Below are 15,267 nucleotides of genomic sequence, written 5' to 3'. Positions count from 1 at the left end.
AGGTGGTATACAATTATGGATGGACTGCCGAGTGCTGACACAGAGGTAGCTACAGCCGTGGACTACCGTACTGTACTGTGTCTGCTGCTAATATAGACTGGATGATAATGAGATGTAGTATGTATAAAGAAGAAAGAAAAAAAAACCACGGGTAGGTGGTATACAATTATGGATGGACTGCCGAGTGCCGACACAGAGGTAGCTACAGCCGTGAACTACCGTACTGTGTCTGCTGCTAATATAGACTGGTTGATAATGAGATGTAGTATGTATAAAGAAGAAAGAAAAAAAAAACCACGGGTAGGTGGTATACAATTATGGATGGACTGCCGAGTGCCGACACAGAGGTAGCTACAGCCGTGGACTACCGTACTGTACTGTGTCTGCTGCTAATATAGACTGGATGATAATGAGATGTAGTATGTATAAAGAAGAAAGAAAAAAAAAACCACGGGTAGGTGGTATACTATTATGGATGGACTGCCGAGTGCCGACACAGAGGTAGCTACAGCCGTGGACTACCGTACTGTACTGTGTCTGCTGCTAATATAGACTGGATGATAATGAGATGTAGTATGTATAAAGAAGAAAGAAAAAAAAACCACGGGTAGGTGGTATACAATTATGGATAGACTGCCGAGTGCCGACACAGAGGTAGCTACAGCCGTGAACTACCGTACTGTGTCTGCTGCTAATATAGACTGGTTGATAATGAGATGTAGTATGTATAAAGAAGAAAGAAAAAAAAAACCACGGGTAGGTGGTATACAATTATGGATGGACTGCCGAGTGCCGACACAGAGATAGCTACAGCCGTGGACTACCGTACTGTACTGTGTCTGCTGCTAATATAGACTGGATGATAATGAGATGTAGTATGTATAAAGAAGAAAGAAAAAAAAAATAAGAATTTACTTACCGATAATTCTATTTCTCGTAGTCCGTAGTGGATGCTGGGGACTCCGTCAGGACCATGGGGATTAGCGGCTCCGCAGGAGACAGGGCACAAAAGTAAAAGCTTTAGGATCAGGTGGTGTGCACTGGCTCCTCCCCCTATGACCCTCCTCCAAGCCTCAGTTAAGATACTGTGCCCGGACGAGCGTACACAATAAGGAAGGATTTTGAATCCCGGGTAAGACTCACACCAGCCACACCAATCACACTGTACAACCTGTGATCTGAACCCAGTTAACAGCATGATAACAGCGGAGCCTCTGAAAAGATGGCTCACAACAATAATAACCCGATTTTTGTAACAATAACTATATACAAGTATTGCAGGCAATCCGCACTTGGGATGGGCGCCCAGCATCCACTACGGACTACGAGAAATAGAATTATCGGTAAGTAAATTCTTATTTTCTCTGACGTCCTAAGTGGATGCTGGGGACTCCGTCAGGACCATGGGGATTATACCAAAGCTCCCAAACGGGCGGGAGAGTGCGGATGACTCTGCAGCACCGAGTGAGAGAACTCCAGGTCCTCCTCAGCCAGGGTGTGCCCCTGACCAAGTAGCAGCTCGGCAAAGTTGTAAAGCCGAGACCCCTCGGGCAGCCGCCCAAGATGAGCCCACCTTCCTTGTGGAATGGGCATTTACATATTTTGGCTGTGGCAGGCCTGCCACAGAATGTGCAAGCTGAATTGTACTACACATCCAACTAGCAATCGTCTGCTTAGAAGCAAGAGCACCCAGTTTGTTGGGTGCATACAGGATAACAGCAAGTCAGTTTTCCTGACTCCAGCCGTCCTGGAAACCTATATTTTCAGGGCCCTGACAACATCTAGCAACTTGGAGTCCTCCAAGTCCCTAGTATCCGCAGGTACCACAATAAGCTGGTTCAGGTGAAACGCTGACACCACCTTAGGGAGAAACTGGGGACGAGTCCGCAGCTCTGCCCTGTCCGAATGGACAATCAGATATGGGCTTTTGTGAGACAAAGCCGCCAATTCTGACACTCGCCTGGCCGAGGCCAGGGCCAACAGCATGGTCACTTTCCATGTGAGATATTTCAAATCCACAGATTTGAGCGGTTTAAACCAATGTGATTTGAGGAATCCCAGAACTACGTTGAGATCCCACAGTGCCACTGGAGGCACAAAAGGGGGTTGTATATGCAGTACTCCATTGACAAACTTCTGGACTTCAGGAACTGAAGCCAATTCTTTCTGGAAGAAAATCGACAGGGCCGAAATTTGAACCTTAATGGACCCCAATTTGAGGCCCATAGACACTCCTGTTTGCAGGAAATGCAGGAATCGACCGAGTTGAAATTTCTTCGTGGGGCCTTCCTGGCCTCACACCACGCAACATATTTTCGCCACATGTGGTGATAATGTTGTGCGGTCACCTCCTTCCTGGCTTTGACCAGGGTAGGAATGACCTCTTCCGGAATGCCTTTTTCCCTTAGGATCCGGCGTTCAACCGCCATGCCGTCAAACGCAGCCGCGGTAAGTCTTGGAACAGACATGGTACTTGCTGAAGCAAGTCCCTTCTTAGCGGCAGAGGCCATGAGTCCTCTGTGAGCATCTCTTGAAGTTCCAGGTACCAAGTCCTTCTTGGCCAATCCGGAGCCACGAGTATAGTTCTTACTCCTCTACGTCTTATAATTCTCAGTACCTTGGGTATGAGAAGCAGAGGAGGGAACACATACACTGACTGGTACACCCACAGTGTTACCAGAGGGTCCACAGCTATTGCCTGAGGGTCTCTTGACCTGGCGCAATACCTGTCCAGTTTTTTGTTCAGGCGGGACGCCATCATGTCCACCTTTGGTCTTTCCCAATGGTTCACAATCATGTGGAAGACTTCCCGATGAAATCCCCACTCTCCCGGGCGTCGGAATGAACACTGCTGACAGTGCTATCACCTGATTTTCCGCCCATCGAAGAATCCTTGCAGTTTCTGCTATTGCCCTTCTGCTTCTTGTGCCGCCCTGTCTGTTTACGTGGGCGACTGCCGTGATGTTGTCCCACTGGATCAATACCGGCTGACCTTGAAGCAGAGGTCTTGCTAAGCTTAGAGCATTGTAACTTGCCCTTAGCTCCAGTATATTTATGTGGAGAGAATTCTCCAGACTTGATCACACTCCCTGGAAATTTTTTCCCTGTGTGACTGCTCCCCAGCCTCTCAGGCTGGCATCCCTGGTCACAAGGACCCTTCCTGAATGCCGAATCTGCGGCCCATTAGTAGATGAGTACTTTGCAGCCACCGCAGAAGAAACACCCTTGTCCTTGGAGACAGGGTTATCCGCTGATGCATCTGAAGATGCGATCCGGACCATTTTTCCAGCAGATCCCACTGAAAAGTTCTTGCGTGAAAACTGCCGAATGGAATCGCTTCGTAAGAAGCCACCATTTTTCCCAGGACCCTTGTGCAATGATGCACTGACACTTTTCCTGGTTTTAGGAGGTTCCTGACTAGCTCGGATAACTCCCTGGCTTTCTTCTCCGGGAGAAACACCCTTTTCTGGACTGTGTCCAGAATCATCCCTAGGAACAGCCGATGTGTCGTCGGAAACAACTGCGGTTTTGGAATATTTAGAATCCACCCGTGCTGTCGTAGAACTACTTGAGATAGTGCTACTCCGACCTCCAACTGTTCTCTGGACCTTGCTCTTATCAGGAGGTCGTCCATTTTCTTTGAAGAAGAATCATCATTTCGGCCATTACCTTGGTAAAGACCCGGGGTGCCGTGGACAATCCAAACGGCAGCGTCTGAAACTGATAGTGACAGTTCTGTACCACGAACCTGAGGTACCCTTGGTGAGAAGGGCAAATTGGGACATGGAGGTAAGTATCCCTGATGTCCCGGGACACCCTATAGTCCCCTTCTTCCTGGTTCGCTATCACTGCTCTGAGTGACTCCATCTTGATTTGAACCTTTGTAAGTGTTCAAATATTTCAGATTTAGAATAGGTCTCACCGAGCCTTCTGGCTTCAGTACCACAACATAGTGTGGAATAATACCCCTTTCCTTGTTGTAGGAGGGGTACTTTGATTATCACCTGCTGGGAATACAGCTTGTGAATTGTTTCCAATACTGCCTCCCTGTCGGAGGGAGACGTTGGTAAAGCAGACTTCAGGAACCTGCGAGGGGGAAACGTCTCGACTTTCCAATCTGTACCCCTGGGATCCTACTTGTAGGATCCAGGGGTCCTGTACGGCCCCAGCGTCATGCTGAGAAACTTGGCAGAAGCGGTGGAGGCTTCTGTTCCTGGGAATGGGCTGCCTGCTGCAGTCTTCTTCCCTTTCCTCTATCCCTGGGCAGATATGACTCTTATGGGGACGAAAGGACTGAGGCTGAAAAGACGGTGTCTTTTTCTGCAGAGATGTGACTTAGGGTAAAAACGGTGGATTTTCCAGCAGTTGCCGTGGCCACCAGGTCCGATGGACCGACCCCAAATAACCCCTCCCCTTTATACGGCAATACTTCTTTGTGCCGTTTGGAATCTGCATCACCTGACCACTGTCGTGTCCATAAACATCTTCTGGCAGATATGGACATCGCACTTACTCTTGATGCCAGAGTGCAAATATCCCTCTGTGCATCTCGTATATATAGAAATGCATCCTTTAAATGCTCTATAGTCAATAAAATACTGTCCCTGTCAAGGGTATCAATATTTTTAGTCAGGGAATCCGACCAAGCCACCCCAGCTCTGCACATCCAGGCTGAGGCGATCGCTGGTCGCAGTATAACACCAGTATGTGTGTATATACTTCTTAGGATATTTTCCAGCCTCCTATCAGTTGGCTCCTTGAGGACGGCCCTATCCGGAGACGGTACCGCCACTTGTTTTGATAAGCGTGTGAGCGCCTTATCCACCCTAAGGGGTGTTTCCCAACGCGCCCTAACTTCTGGCGGGAAAGGGTATACCGCCAATAATTTTCTATCGGGGGAAACCCACGCATCATCACACACTTCATTTAATTTATCTGATTCAGGAAAAACTACAGGTAGTTTTTTCACACCCCACATAATACCCTTTTTTGTGGTACTTGTAGTATCAGAAATATGTAACACCTCCTTCATTGCCCTTAACAAGTAACGTGTGGCCCTAAAGGAAAATACGTTTGTTTCTTCACCGTCGACACTGAAATCAGTGTCCGTGTCTGTGTCTGTGTCGACCGACTGAGGTAAATGGGCGTTTTAAAGCCCCTGACGGTGTTTGAGACGCCTGGACAGGTACTATTTTTTTGCCGGCCGTCTCTGTTGACATTATCACGTAATTCCTTGAATAAGCCATCCATTCCGGTGTCAACTCCCTAGAGAGTGACATCACCATTACAGGCAATTGCTCCGCCTCCTCACCAACATCGTCCTCATACATGTCGACACACACGTACCGACACACAGCACACACACAGGAAATGCTCTGATAGAGGACAGGACCCCACTAGCCCTTTGGGGAGACAGAGGGAGAGTTTGCCAGCACACACCAAAAACGCTATAATTATACAGGGACAGCCTTTATATAAGTGTTTTTCCCTTATAGCATTTTAATATATATAGTCATATCGCCAAATAAGTGCCCCCCCTCTCTGTTTTAACCCTGTTTCTGTAGTGCAGTGCAGGGGAGAGCCTGGGAGCCTTCCCACCAGCATTTCTGTGAGGGAAAATGGCGCTGTGTGCTGAGGAGAATAGGCCCCGCCCCCTTTTCGGCGGGCTTCTTCTCCCGTTTTTCTGAGACCTGGCAGGGGTTAAATACATCCATATAGCCCCCAGGGGCTATATGTGATGTATTTTTAGCCAGAATAAGGTACTATCATTGCTGCCCAGGGCGCCCCCCCCAGCGCCCTGCACCCTCAGTGACCGCTGCTATGAAGTGTGCTGACAACAATGGCGCACAGCTGCAGTGCTGTGCGCTACCTTATGAAGACTGAAAAGTCTTCTGCCGCCGGTTTCTGGACCTCTTCACTTTTCGGCATCTGCAAGGGGGTCGGCGGCGCGGCTCCGGGACGAACCCCAGGGTGAGACCTGTGTTCCGACTCCCTCTGGAGCTAATGGTGTCCAGTAGCCTAAGAAGCCAATCCATCCTGCACGCAGGTGAGTTCACTTCTCTCCCCTAAGTCCCTCGATGCAGTGAGCCTGTTGCCAGCAGGACTCACTGAAAATAAAAAACCTAACAAAACTTTTACTCTAAGCAGCTCTTTAGGAGAGCCACCTAGATTGCACCCTTCTCGGCCGGGCACAAAAATCTAACTGAGGCTTGGAGGAGGGTCATAGGGGGAGGAGCCAGTGCACACCACCTGATCCTAAAGCTTTTACTTTTGTGCCCTGTCTCCTGCGGAGCCGCTAATCCCCATGGTCCTGACGGAGTCCCCAGCATCCACTTAGGACGTCAGAGAAAACCACGGGTAGGTGGTATACAATTATGGATGGACTGCCGAGTGCCGACACAGAGGTAGCTACAGCCGTGGACTACCGTACTGTACTGTGTCTGCTGCTAATATAGACTGGATGATAATGAGATGTAGTATGTATAAAGAAGAAAGAAAAAAAAACCACGGGTAGGTGGTATACAATTATGGATGGACTGCCGAGTGCCGACACAGAGGTAGCTACAGCCGTGGACTACCGTACTGTACTGTGTCTGCTGCTAATATAGACTGGATGATAATGAGATGTAGTATGTATAAAGAAGAAAGAAAAAAAAAACCACGGGTAGGTGGTATACAATTATGGATGGACTGCCGAGTGCCGACACAGAGGTAGCTACAGCCGTGAACTACCGTACTGTGTCTGCTGCTAGTATAGACTGGATGATAAATAATGATATAAAAAATATATATATATCACTACTGCAGCCGGACAGGTATATATTATATAATGAGGGACCTGCTGGACACTGTCTGTCAGCAGAATGAGTTTTTTAATTTTTATAGAATAAAAAAACACCACACAAGTCACACGACGAGTGTACTTTTTCAGGTAGACAATCACAATATACTATACTGGTGGTCAGTGTGGTCAGGTCACTGGTCACAGTGGTCAGTGGTCAGTCACACTGGCAGTGGCACTCTGGCAGCAAAAGTGTGCACTGTTTAATATGTACTCCTGGCTCCTGCTATAACCTATAACTGCTCCCCAGTCTCCCCCACAATTAAGCTGTGTGAGCACAGTCAGATATTATACATATATGATGCAGCACACTGGGCTGAGCACAGATATGGTATGTGAGTGTGACTGAGTCACTGTGTATCGTTTTTTTCAGGCAGAGAACAAGAACAGAACGGATTATTAAATAATAATAAATTATAAAACTGCACTGGTGGGTCAGGTCACTGGTCATCAGTCACTAGTATAACTCCTCCTAAGCTCCAGTAAGTAAATGAAGTGTCTCACTCTCACTCTCCTATCTATTTTAATTTCTAAACGGAGAAGACGTCAGCCACGTCCTCTCCCTATCAATCTCAATGCACGTGTGAAAATGGCCGCGACGCGCGGCTCCTTATATAGAATCCGAGTCTCGCGATAGAATCCGAGCCTCGCGAGAATCCGACAGCGTGATGATGACGTTCGGGCGCGCTCGGGTTAACCGAGCAAGGCGGGAAGATCCGAGTCGCTCGGACCCGTGTAAAAAAACATGAAGTTCGGGCGGGTTCGGATTCAGAGAAACCGAACCCGCTCATCTCTACACAAAACCCGAAAAATTTCCGGTGCACATCACTAGTTGCTATGCGCAACATCGCCACTTCTAAAAAACTCACACCTTAGTAAATATTCCCCCAAAGTTACTTGCTTTTTTTGCTTTACTTATAAACATGAATCAGTCCCAGAGTCGGATTACAGGGGGATAACCATGGCGCTAGTCTCCGTGGTCACACACAACAGGTGCTCCCACAAAAATATTGTCCCCCTGCGTGATGCTGCGGCAACAAAGGGGGAGCGCATGCCTGCTTTCCACAGCTCTGACAAGGCCAGACAGCGTTACCTACAGGCCATCAGTGCAGTAACTGTTCAACATGGCTGGGTACAAAGGAACCTGTACAGTGCATCCAGAATGTATTCACAGCGCTTCACTTTTTCCACATTTTGTTATGTTACAGCATTATTCCAAAATGGAATAAATTCATTTTTTTGCCTCAAAATTCTACACACAATACCCCATAAGGACAACGTAAAAAAAGTGTTTTTGAGATTTTTGCAAATTTATTAAAAATAAAAAACTAAGAAATCACATGTACATAAGTATTCACAGCCTTTACCATGTAGCTTAAAATTGAGCTCAGTTGCGTCCTGTTTCCACTGCTCATCCTTGAGATGTTCTTACAGCTTACCGTATTTTTCGGACCATAAGACGCACTTTTTCTCCCCAAAAATGTGGGGGAAAAAGTATGTGCGTCTCATGGAGCGAATAAGAGCAGATGCAGATGGAGTTCGCGTGTAGCGGCGGGTCCTGGATGCTGCTGCTGCTGCTGAGCCGTCATCAGCAGAGCGCGGCGCATCTCAGAGCCCAGCAGCAGAGCCCGGCATCATGTGACTCCCCCCCCCCCCCCCCCCCCGCTCCCCCACACCTCCTCCCTCCTCAGGAGTTTCCCTGCAGGCAGCGTTAGCTGAGTGCCTGGACATGGGGGAACCGGCGGGTCCTGGATGCTGCTGCTGCTGCTGCGCCGTCATCAGCAGAGCGCGGCGCATCTCAGAGCCCAGCAGTAGAGCCCGGCATCTACCCCACACCTCCTTGGTCCTCAGGAGTGCACCCGGGGCAAGCGTTAGCTGAGAGCCTGGACGCGGGGAACCACTGGTACTGTCTACAATATATGTGTGTGTGTGTGTGTGTGTGTGTGTGTGTGTCTGTGTATGCTGGCTCTGATGTGTGTGTGTGTGTCTGTGTGTCTGTGTATGCTGGCTCTGATGTGTGTGTGTGTGTGTGTGTGTGTGTGTGTGTGTGTGTGTGTCTGTGTGTCTGTGTATGTGTATGCTGGCTCTGATGTGTGTGTGTGTGTGTGTGTGTGTGTGTGTGTGTGTGTGTGTGTGTGTGTGTGTGTGTGTCTGTCTGTGTATGCTGGCTCTTTTTTTTCCAGTTTACTTACTCTAAAAACTAGGTGCGTCTTATGGTCCGGCGCGTCTTATGGTCCGAAAAATACGGTAATTGGAGTCCACCTGTGGCAAATTCAGTTGATTGGACATGATTTGGAAAGGCACTCACCTGTCTAAGTGTCTATATAAGGTCCCACACTTGACAGTGCATGTCTGAGCATAAACCAAGCATGAAGTCAAAGGTATTGTCTGTAGACCTCCGAGACAGGATTGTCTCGAGGCACAAATCTGGGGAAGGGTACAGAATAATATCTGCTGCTTTGAAGGTCCCAATGAGCACAGTGACCTCCATCATCCGTAAATGGAAGAAGTTCGGAACCACCAGGACTCTTCCTAAAGCTGGCCGGCCGTCTAAACTGAGCGATCGGGGGAGAAGGGCTCTAGTCAGGGGGGTGACCAAAAACCTGATGATCACTCTCTCAGAGCTACAGCATTCCTCTGTGGAGAGAGGAGAACCTTCCAGAAGGACAACCATCTCTGCAGCAATCTACCAATCAGGCCTTTATAGTAGAGTGGCCAGACGGAAGCCACTCCTTAGTAAAAAGCACATGGCAGCCCACTTGGAGTTTGCGAAAATGCACCTGAAGGATTCCCAGACCATGGTCTGATGAGACGAAGATAGAACTCTTTGGGGTGAATGCCAGGCGTCATGTTTGAGGAAACCAGGCACCTCTCATCACCAGACCAATACCAACCCTGCAGTGAAGCATGGTGGTGGCAGCATCATGCTGCGGGGATGTTTTTCAGCGGCAGTAACTGGGAGACTAGTCAGGAATCAGGATAGAGGGAAAGATGAATGCAGCAATGTACAGAGACATCCTGGATGAAAACCTGCTCCAGAGCGCTCTTGACCAGGACAACGACCCCAAGCACACAGCCAAAATATCAAAGGAGTGGCTTTAGGACAACTCTGTGAATGTCCTTGAGTGGCCCAGCCAGAGCCCGACTTGAATTATTTGGTTCTCCACCATCAATGGCATAACTAGTCGACATCGTGGGGAGAGCATCAATGATCTCAAATTATCAACAGCCGGTAGCCATCCCTAGCTCACGAACCACGCCCCCACGGCAGGAAAGCGCCCTGGAAGTCTGAAGACTACAAGGACACTTTCCCCTTCTCCTGACAGCGCCTTTCCCCTTCCCAGCCCCAGAGTCAGTCCCACACCCCCATGTCAAGTCCACACAAAGGAGCACACACAAACTCTCAGCGCAGGATTTAAGATGGGAATGGTTGGCTGGTAATCACACTAGGTCCCCTAATACATTTTGTGGGCATCGCAGCAGCGTGTGTGATCCGGGTAGGAGCGAGAGATGGATCACAGCTGTGGGCCGCCACTGCTCACACTACAAAGAGTACAGAACACATGCATACATCAGCTGGCCGGGACAGCTGCTCTCTGGTCAGTAAAGGACATTGTAAGCCGGGCAGAAGCTGAAACCACAGTACCACATCCTGTTATGACACAGCCGGTGTTGCAATTCATCATTGTAGGTGAAAACATCAACTTCTGTGATCAGTAGCTGATAAGTGATGTTTGACGGGCCATAGAATTGTCCCTTCTCCTCGTTTCTAGACTACAGTACCAGAGAAAACAAACAAATGTGAAGATGTATGTGTGTTATTTACTACAAAATGCACTAAGGTAGCAATAGGAAAGTCGGGATCCTCAGTCAGGATGCATATGATGAGACATACTGAAAACTATAAACAGATATTGAGAATTATTGAGAGATACTGAGATCTGCTGAGAGATATTGAAAGTATTTTTCAAGTATTGGGTAACCCTAAACTTGTGCAGGAGACTGAATGTGTGCATGCAGTTTGATATATATACACTGCTCATAAAAATAAAGGGAACACTAAAATAACTCATCCTAGATCTGAATGAATGAAATATTCTTATTAAATACTTTGTTCTTTACATAGTTGAATGTACTGACAACAAAATCACACAAAAATTATCAATGGAAATCAAATTTATTAACCCATGGAGGTCTGGATTTGGAGTCACACTCAATATTAAAGTGGAAAAACACACTACAGGCTGATCCAACTTTGATGTAATGTCCTTAAAACAAGTCAAAATGAGGCTCAGTAGTGTGTGTGGCCTCCACGTGCCTGTATGACCTCCCTACAATGCCTGGGCATGCTCCTGATGAGGTTGCGGATGGTCTCCTGAGGGATCTTCTCCCAGACCTGGACTAAAGCATCCGCCAACTTCTGGACAGTCTGTGGTGTAACGTGACGTTGGTGGATGGAGCGAGACATGATGTCCCAGATGTGCTCAATTGGATTCAGGTCTGGGGAACAGGTGGGCCAGTCCATAGCATCAATGCCTTCGTCTTGCATGAACTGCTGACACACTCCAGCCACATGAGGTCTAGCATTGTCTTGCATTAGGAGGAACCCAGGGCCAACCGCACCAGCATATGGTCTCACAAGGGGTCTGAGGATCTCATCTCGGTACCTAATGGCAGTCAGGCTACCTCTGGCGAGCACACGGAGGGCTGTGTGGCCCCCCAAAGAAATGCCACCCCACACCATTACTGACTCACTGCCAAACCGGTCATGCTGGAGGATGTTGCATGCAGCAGAACATTCTCCTTGGCATCTCCAGACTCTGTCACGTCTGTCATATGTGCTCAGTGAGAACCTGCTTTCATCTGTGAAGAGCACAGGGCGCCAGTGGCGAATTTGCCAATCTTGGTGTTCTCTGGCAAATGCCAAACGTCCTGCACGGTGTTGGGCTGTAAGCACAACCCCCACCTGTGGACGTCGGGCCCTCATACCACCCTCATGGAGTCTGTTTCTGATCGTTTGAGTAGACACATGCACATTTGTGGCTTGCTGGAGGTCATTTTGCAGGGCTCTGGCAGTGCTCCTCCTGTTCCTCCTTGCACAAAGGCGGAGGTAGCGGTCCTGCTGCTGGGTTGTTGGCCTCCTCAACGTCTCCTGATGTACTGGCCTGTCTCCTGGTAGCGCCTCCATGCTCTGGACACTACGCTGACAGACACAGCAAACCTTCTTGCCACAGCTCGCATTGATGTGCCATCCTGGATGAGCTGCACTACCTGAGCAACTTGTGTGGGTTGTAGACTCCGTCTCATGCTACCACTAGAGTGAAAGCACCGCCAGCTTTCAAAAGTGACCAAAACATCAGCCAGAAAGCATAGGAGCTGAGAAGTGGTCTGTGGTCACCACCTGCAGAACAACTTCTTTATTGGGAGTGTCTTGCTAATTGCCTATCATTTTCACCTGTTGTCTATTTCATTTGCACAACAGCATGTGAAATTGATTGTCAATCAGTGTAGCTTCCTAAGTGGGCAGTTTGATTTCACAGAAGTGTGATTGACTTGGAGTTACATTGTGTTGTTTAAGTGTTCCCTTTATTTTTTTGAGCAGTGTATATTGACTGAACATTGTAAAGAGAGGAAGGTATTTTGTGTGAAGTATAAGCTGAGTAAAGAGCACTTTGGGACTGTTATTGATATTGATAAGTGCTGAAGATAATTGACATATTGAAAGTGGAACTGTGTTTATTGTGCCTTATCATTGCAAAGCCAAAGCTTTGTTCCCTGGAATTAAGAAAGACCAGCAATAGATGCTAATCCTATTACCTATTGTTGATTACAAATACATGATGTTATAGGTCAGTAATCGTCTAGCAACAGGTGACTCCAAAGACAAAACTTTGTGTGTACTTTTGAATAAAATACAGATCAATTTTACTTTTTTGATAATCTGTCCTGCTATTACATTGTGCATACCTCCTAACCAGTGGCTTCTCCTATCTGATGTCTTCAGGTGGGCTGCTAGCACCTCATGCACTACCTGAGGCTCTGCCCGCATCTTCCACCCCGCACTGCAGCACTGTAAGAAAAAAAACAGGCTTGTGCTTCTAGGGCTGCATCGGCTGCAGCCCTAGAATCACATTAGAGCTGGCAGAAAGGCTTCTCATTGGAAGCCCTATTTGCCGGTCACAGTCCAGCATGTAATCAGCAGATAATGCTTCCAATAGGAAGCCGCTGCAAACACTGGGGGCTCACTGGTGGTGGTGGATTTTTACTGGGGCGCTTTAACCCTGCAGCCCCTAGGTAAAATACACCATTCCTCCCAACCATTCCAATTTCAGCTGGACAGCCTCGCTTTTTGGGCTGTCTGCGTGCCGTAGTGTCCCAGGAGCGGTTATTGGATGTGCACGGAATCCATTTAGTGCAGCCTGGGGGCAGTCCAGCATCTGCCAGAGTGCTGTGCTCACCCCCATCATGATGAAAAACATTACACAACAGGGGGCATTGCCTTGTAAGCACACTGTAATCCTCCATTTGCAAGCGTGTGCCTTCGGCACGCTTGGGAAGTCCTGCATCTCGACTTCTAAAAGTTTAGAGGTACGCATTATAAGGCGTATTCATCACCAGGGGCTGGATGGCCACTTATGATCATGTATCCAAATCGCCGTTAGTTGTGGTGGTGCACTTGAGCAATTCAATATGTCTCTTGTGCCGCAGGGACAGCTGCTCCGAAAAACAGCTGTCCGAGCAATCCCTAAAACAGTGCTTCTTACCACGGAAGTGCCAGCCATCTACACATGTGTAACCTAAGTTCATGCATATGCACAGCCTTCCAGATCCCTCTATGCAGTCATGGTCCTTCATCCCATAGAGAGCAGCTGGACTCCAGGAATTAATGCCATCTGAAGATGACGTTGAATTACAGAGGCAAACGCCATAAACTTTTAGGTTTCAGAGTTTGCTGAATACAAGGCAGCCCCATTGGGCCCCTAATAATGAATAGGCCCCTTATAACGAATGGGCCCCGTTTCTGGAAACATGCAAAAACTAGCGTTACCATGTGTAATGGGCCCAATAGTGATACTGAATAGGCCTATATCTGTGTTGTGCAAAGGTTACTGTGTGTAACTTTAAAATGTATTATATTGAGACAATTGAGAAACTACGTTTTCCCTTGCTATAGCCAAAGAGGTGCTGCAGCAGCTAAGATAAAGACGCCTGGTTAACTATTAGGAAGACTTACTGCCCATTTGCCTGTTCACTGCTGTACTGCTAACTACAGTGTTGTAATTGCTGCGTTCCTTTTGTGCTGCAATCTCCTGTCCCTTGTGTGATTATCATTATTTCCGTCATATAGTGACCCACCCTGGACCTACATCCTCCTACATCCCTTTAATAAATATACTGGTTTATCCTATTTATCAAGGCTGTCAGGTTATGTCACGTTACTGTGTGTGTATGGGGCTAGTGTCTCTGCTACAGCCTGAGATGGAGAAAGCTTGTGGAGACCTTGCCAGAGAAGAAGGAAGATCTCCTGGAGATGCCGTCTCAGCTGTAAGGTACCATCTATCTTATCTGTGCCCAGTGCCCACACCAACACCCGGGGTACCACCCGGGTCGCCCTCATCTGTGCAAATGCACCACTGCTTTGTTTGCAACCACTGTCACCGGCACTTATACCTACCCCAAGCTAGGTGCAGGTGATCCATCTGGATTTGGCATCCGCTGTGCATACGATAGGACGCATCTCTGGCTGCAAAACGGTTCCCTCCCACGCATTATTGCTGCTCAGTTACCCCCCAGAAATATCCGTTCTGCATCTGCAGAGAAACAGCGAGATGGGGACGCTCGGAAAAAGATGTGTTTGCAGCCCACGAGACATGTGCAGTATGTGAACAATCACGCACAGTGCCGATGTATGCGCGTGTGCTAAACATCCCCTACGGAGCATGCGTTACCCTGAGTGTGCGCACAAATGCACCGCAGATTGCTGGCCTCAGAAATGGTGAGGCAAATCAATGGATGGTGTGTGGCAGGCAGAGGCGTCACAAGGGGGGTGGTATGGCAGGCAGAGGCGTCACAAGGGGGGTGGTATGGCAGGCAGAGGCCTCACAAGGGGGGTGGTATGGCAGGCAGAGGCGTCACAAGGTGGGTGGTATGGCAGGCAGAGGCGTCACAAGGGGGGTGGTATGGCAGGCAGAGGCGTCACAAGGTGGGTGGTATGGCAGGCAGAGGCGTCACAAGGGGGGTGGTATGGCAGGCAGAGGCCTCACAAGGCGGGTGGTATGGCAGGCAGAGGCGTCACAAGGTGGGTGGTATGGCAGGCAGAGGCGTCTCAAGGTGGGTGGTATGGCAGGCAGAGGCGTCACAAGGTGGGTGGTATGGCAGACAGAGGCGTCACAAGGGGGGTGGTATGGCAGGCAGAGGCCTCACAA

The 15,267-nt window shown here is 48.5% G+C and overlaps 1 protein-coding gene across 1 annotated transcript in view; it reads right to left on the bottom strand.

Moving 5' to 3' along the window:
• Positions 1-14,698, bottom strand: part of CLN3 (CLN3 lysosomal/endosomal transmembrane protein, battenin) — a 52,401-nt gene extending 37,703 nt beyond the window's left edge. Inside the window, exon 1 of the mRNA XM_063935330.1 lies at positions 14,517-14,698. Within this exon, the coding sequence (XP_063791400.1) occupies positions 14,517-14,565 (49 nt within the window). The 5' untranslated portion in view covers positions 14,566-14,698. The remainder of the gene's footprint in view (positions 1-14,516) is intronic.
• Between the last annotated feature and the right edge of the window lie 569 nt (positions 14,699-15,267).

Source organism: Pseudophryne corroboree, chromosome 7 (genome assembly GCF_028390025.1).
Source record: "Pseudophryne corroboree isolate aPseCor3 chromosome 7, aPseCor3.hap2, whole genome shotgun sequence".
Taxonomy (NCBI): domain Eukaryota; kingdom Metazoa; phylum Chordata; class Amphibia; order Anura; family Myobatrachidae; genus Pseudophryne; species Pseudophryne corroboree.
Note: the sequence above shows the minus strand (reverse complement) of the source record. Positions and strands in the feature narration are given on the sequence as shown.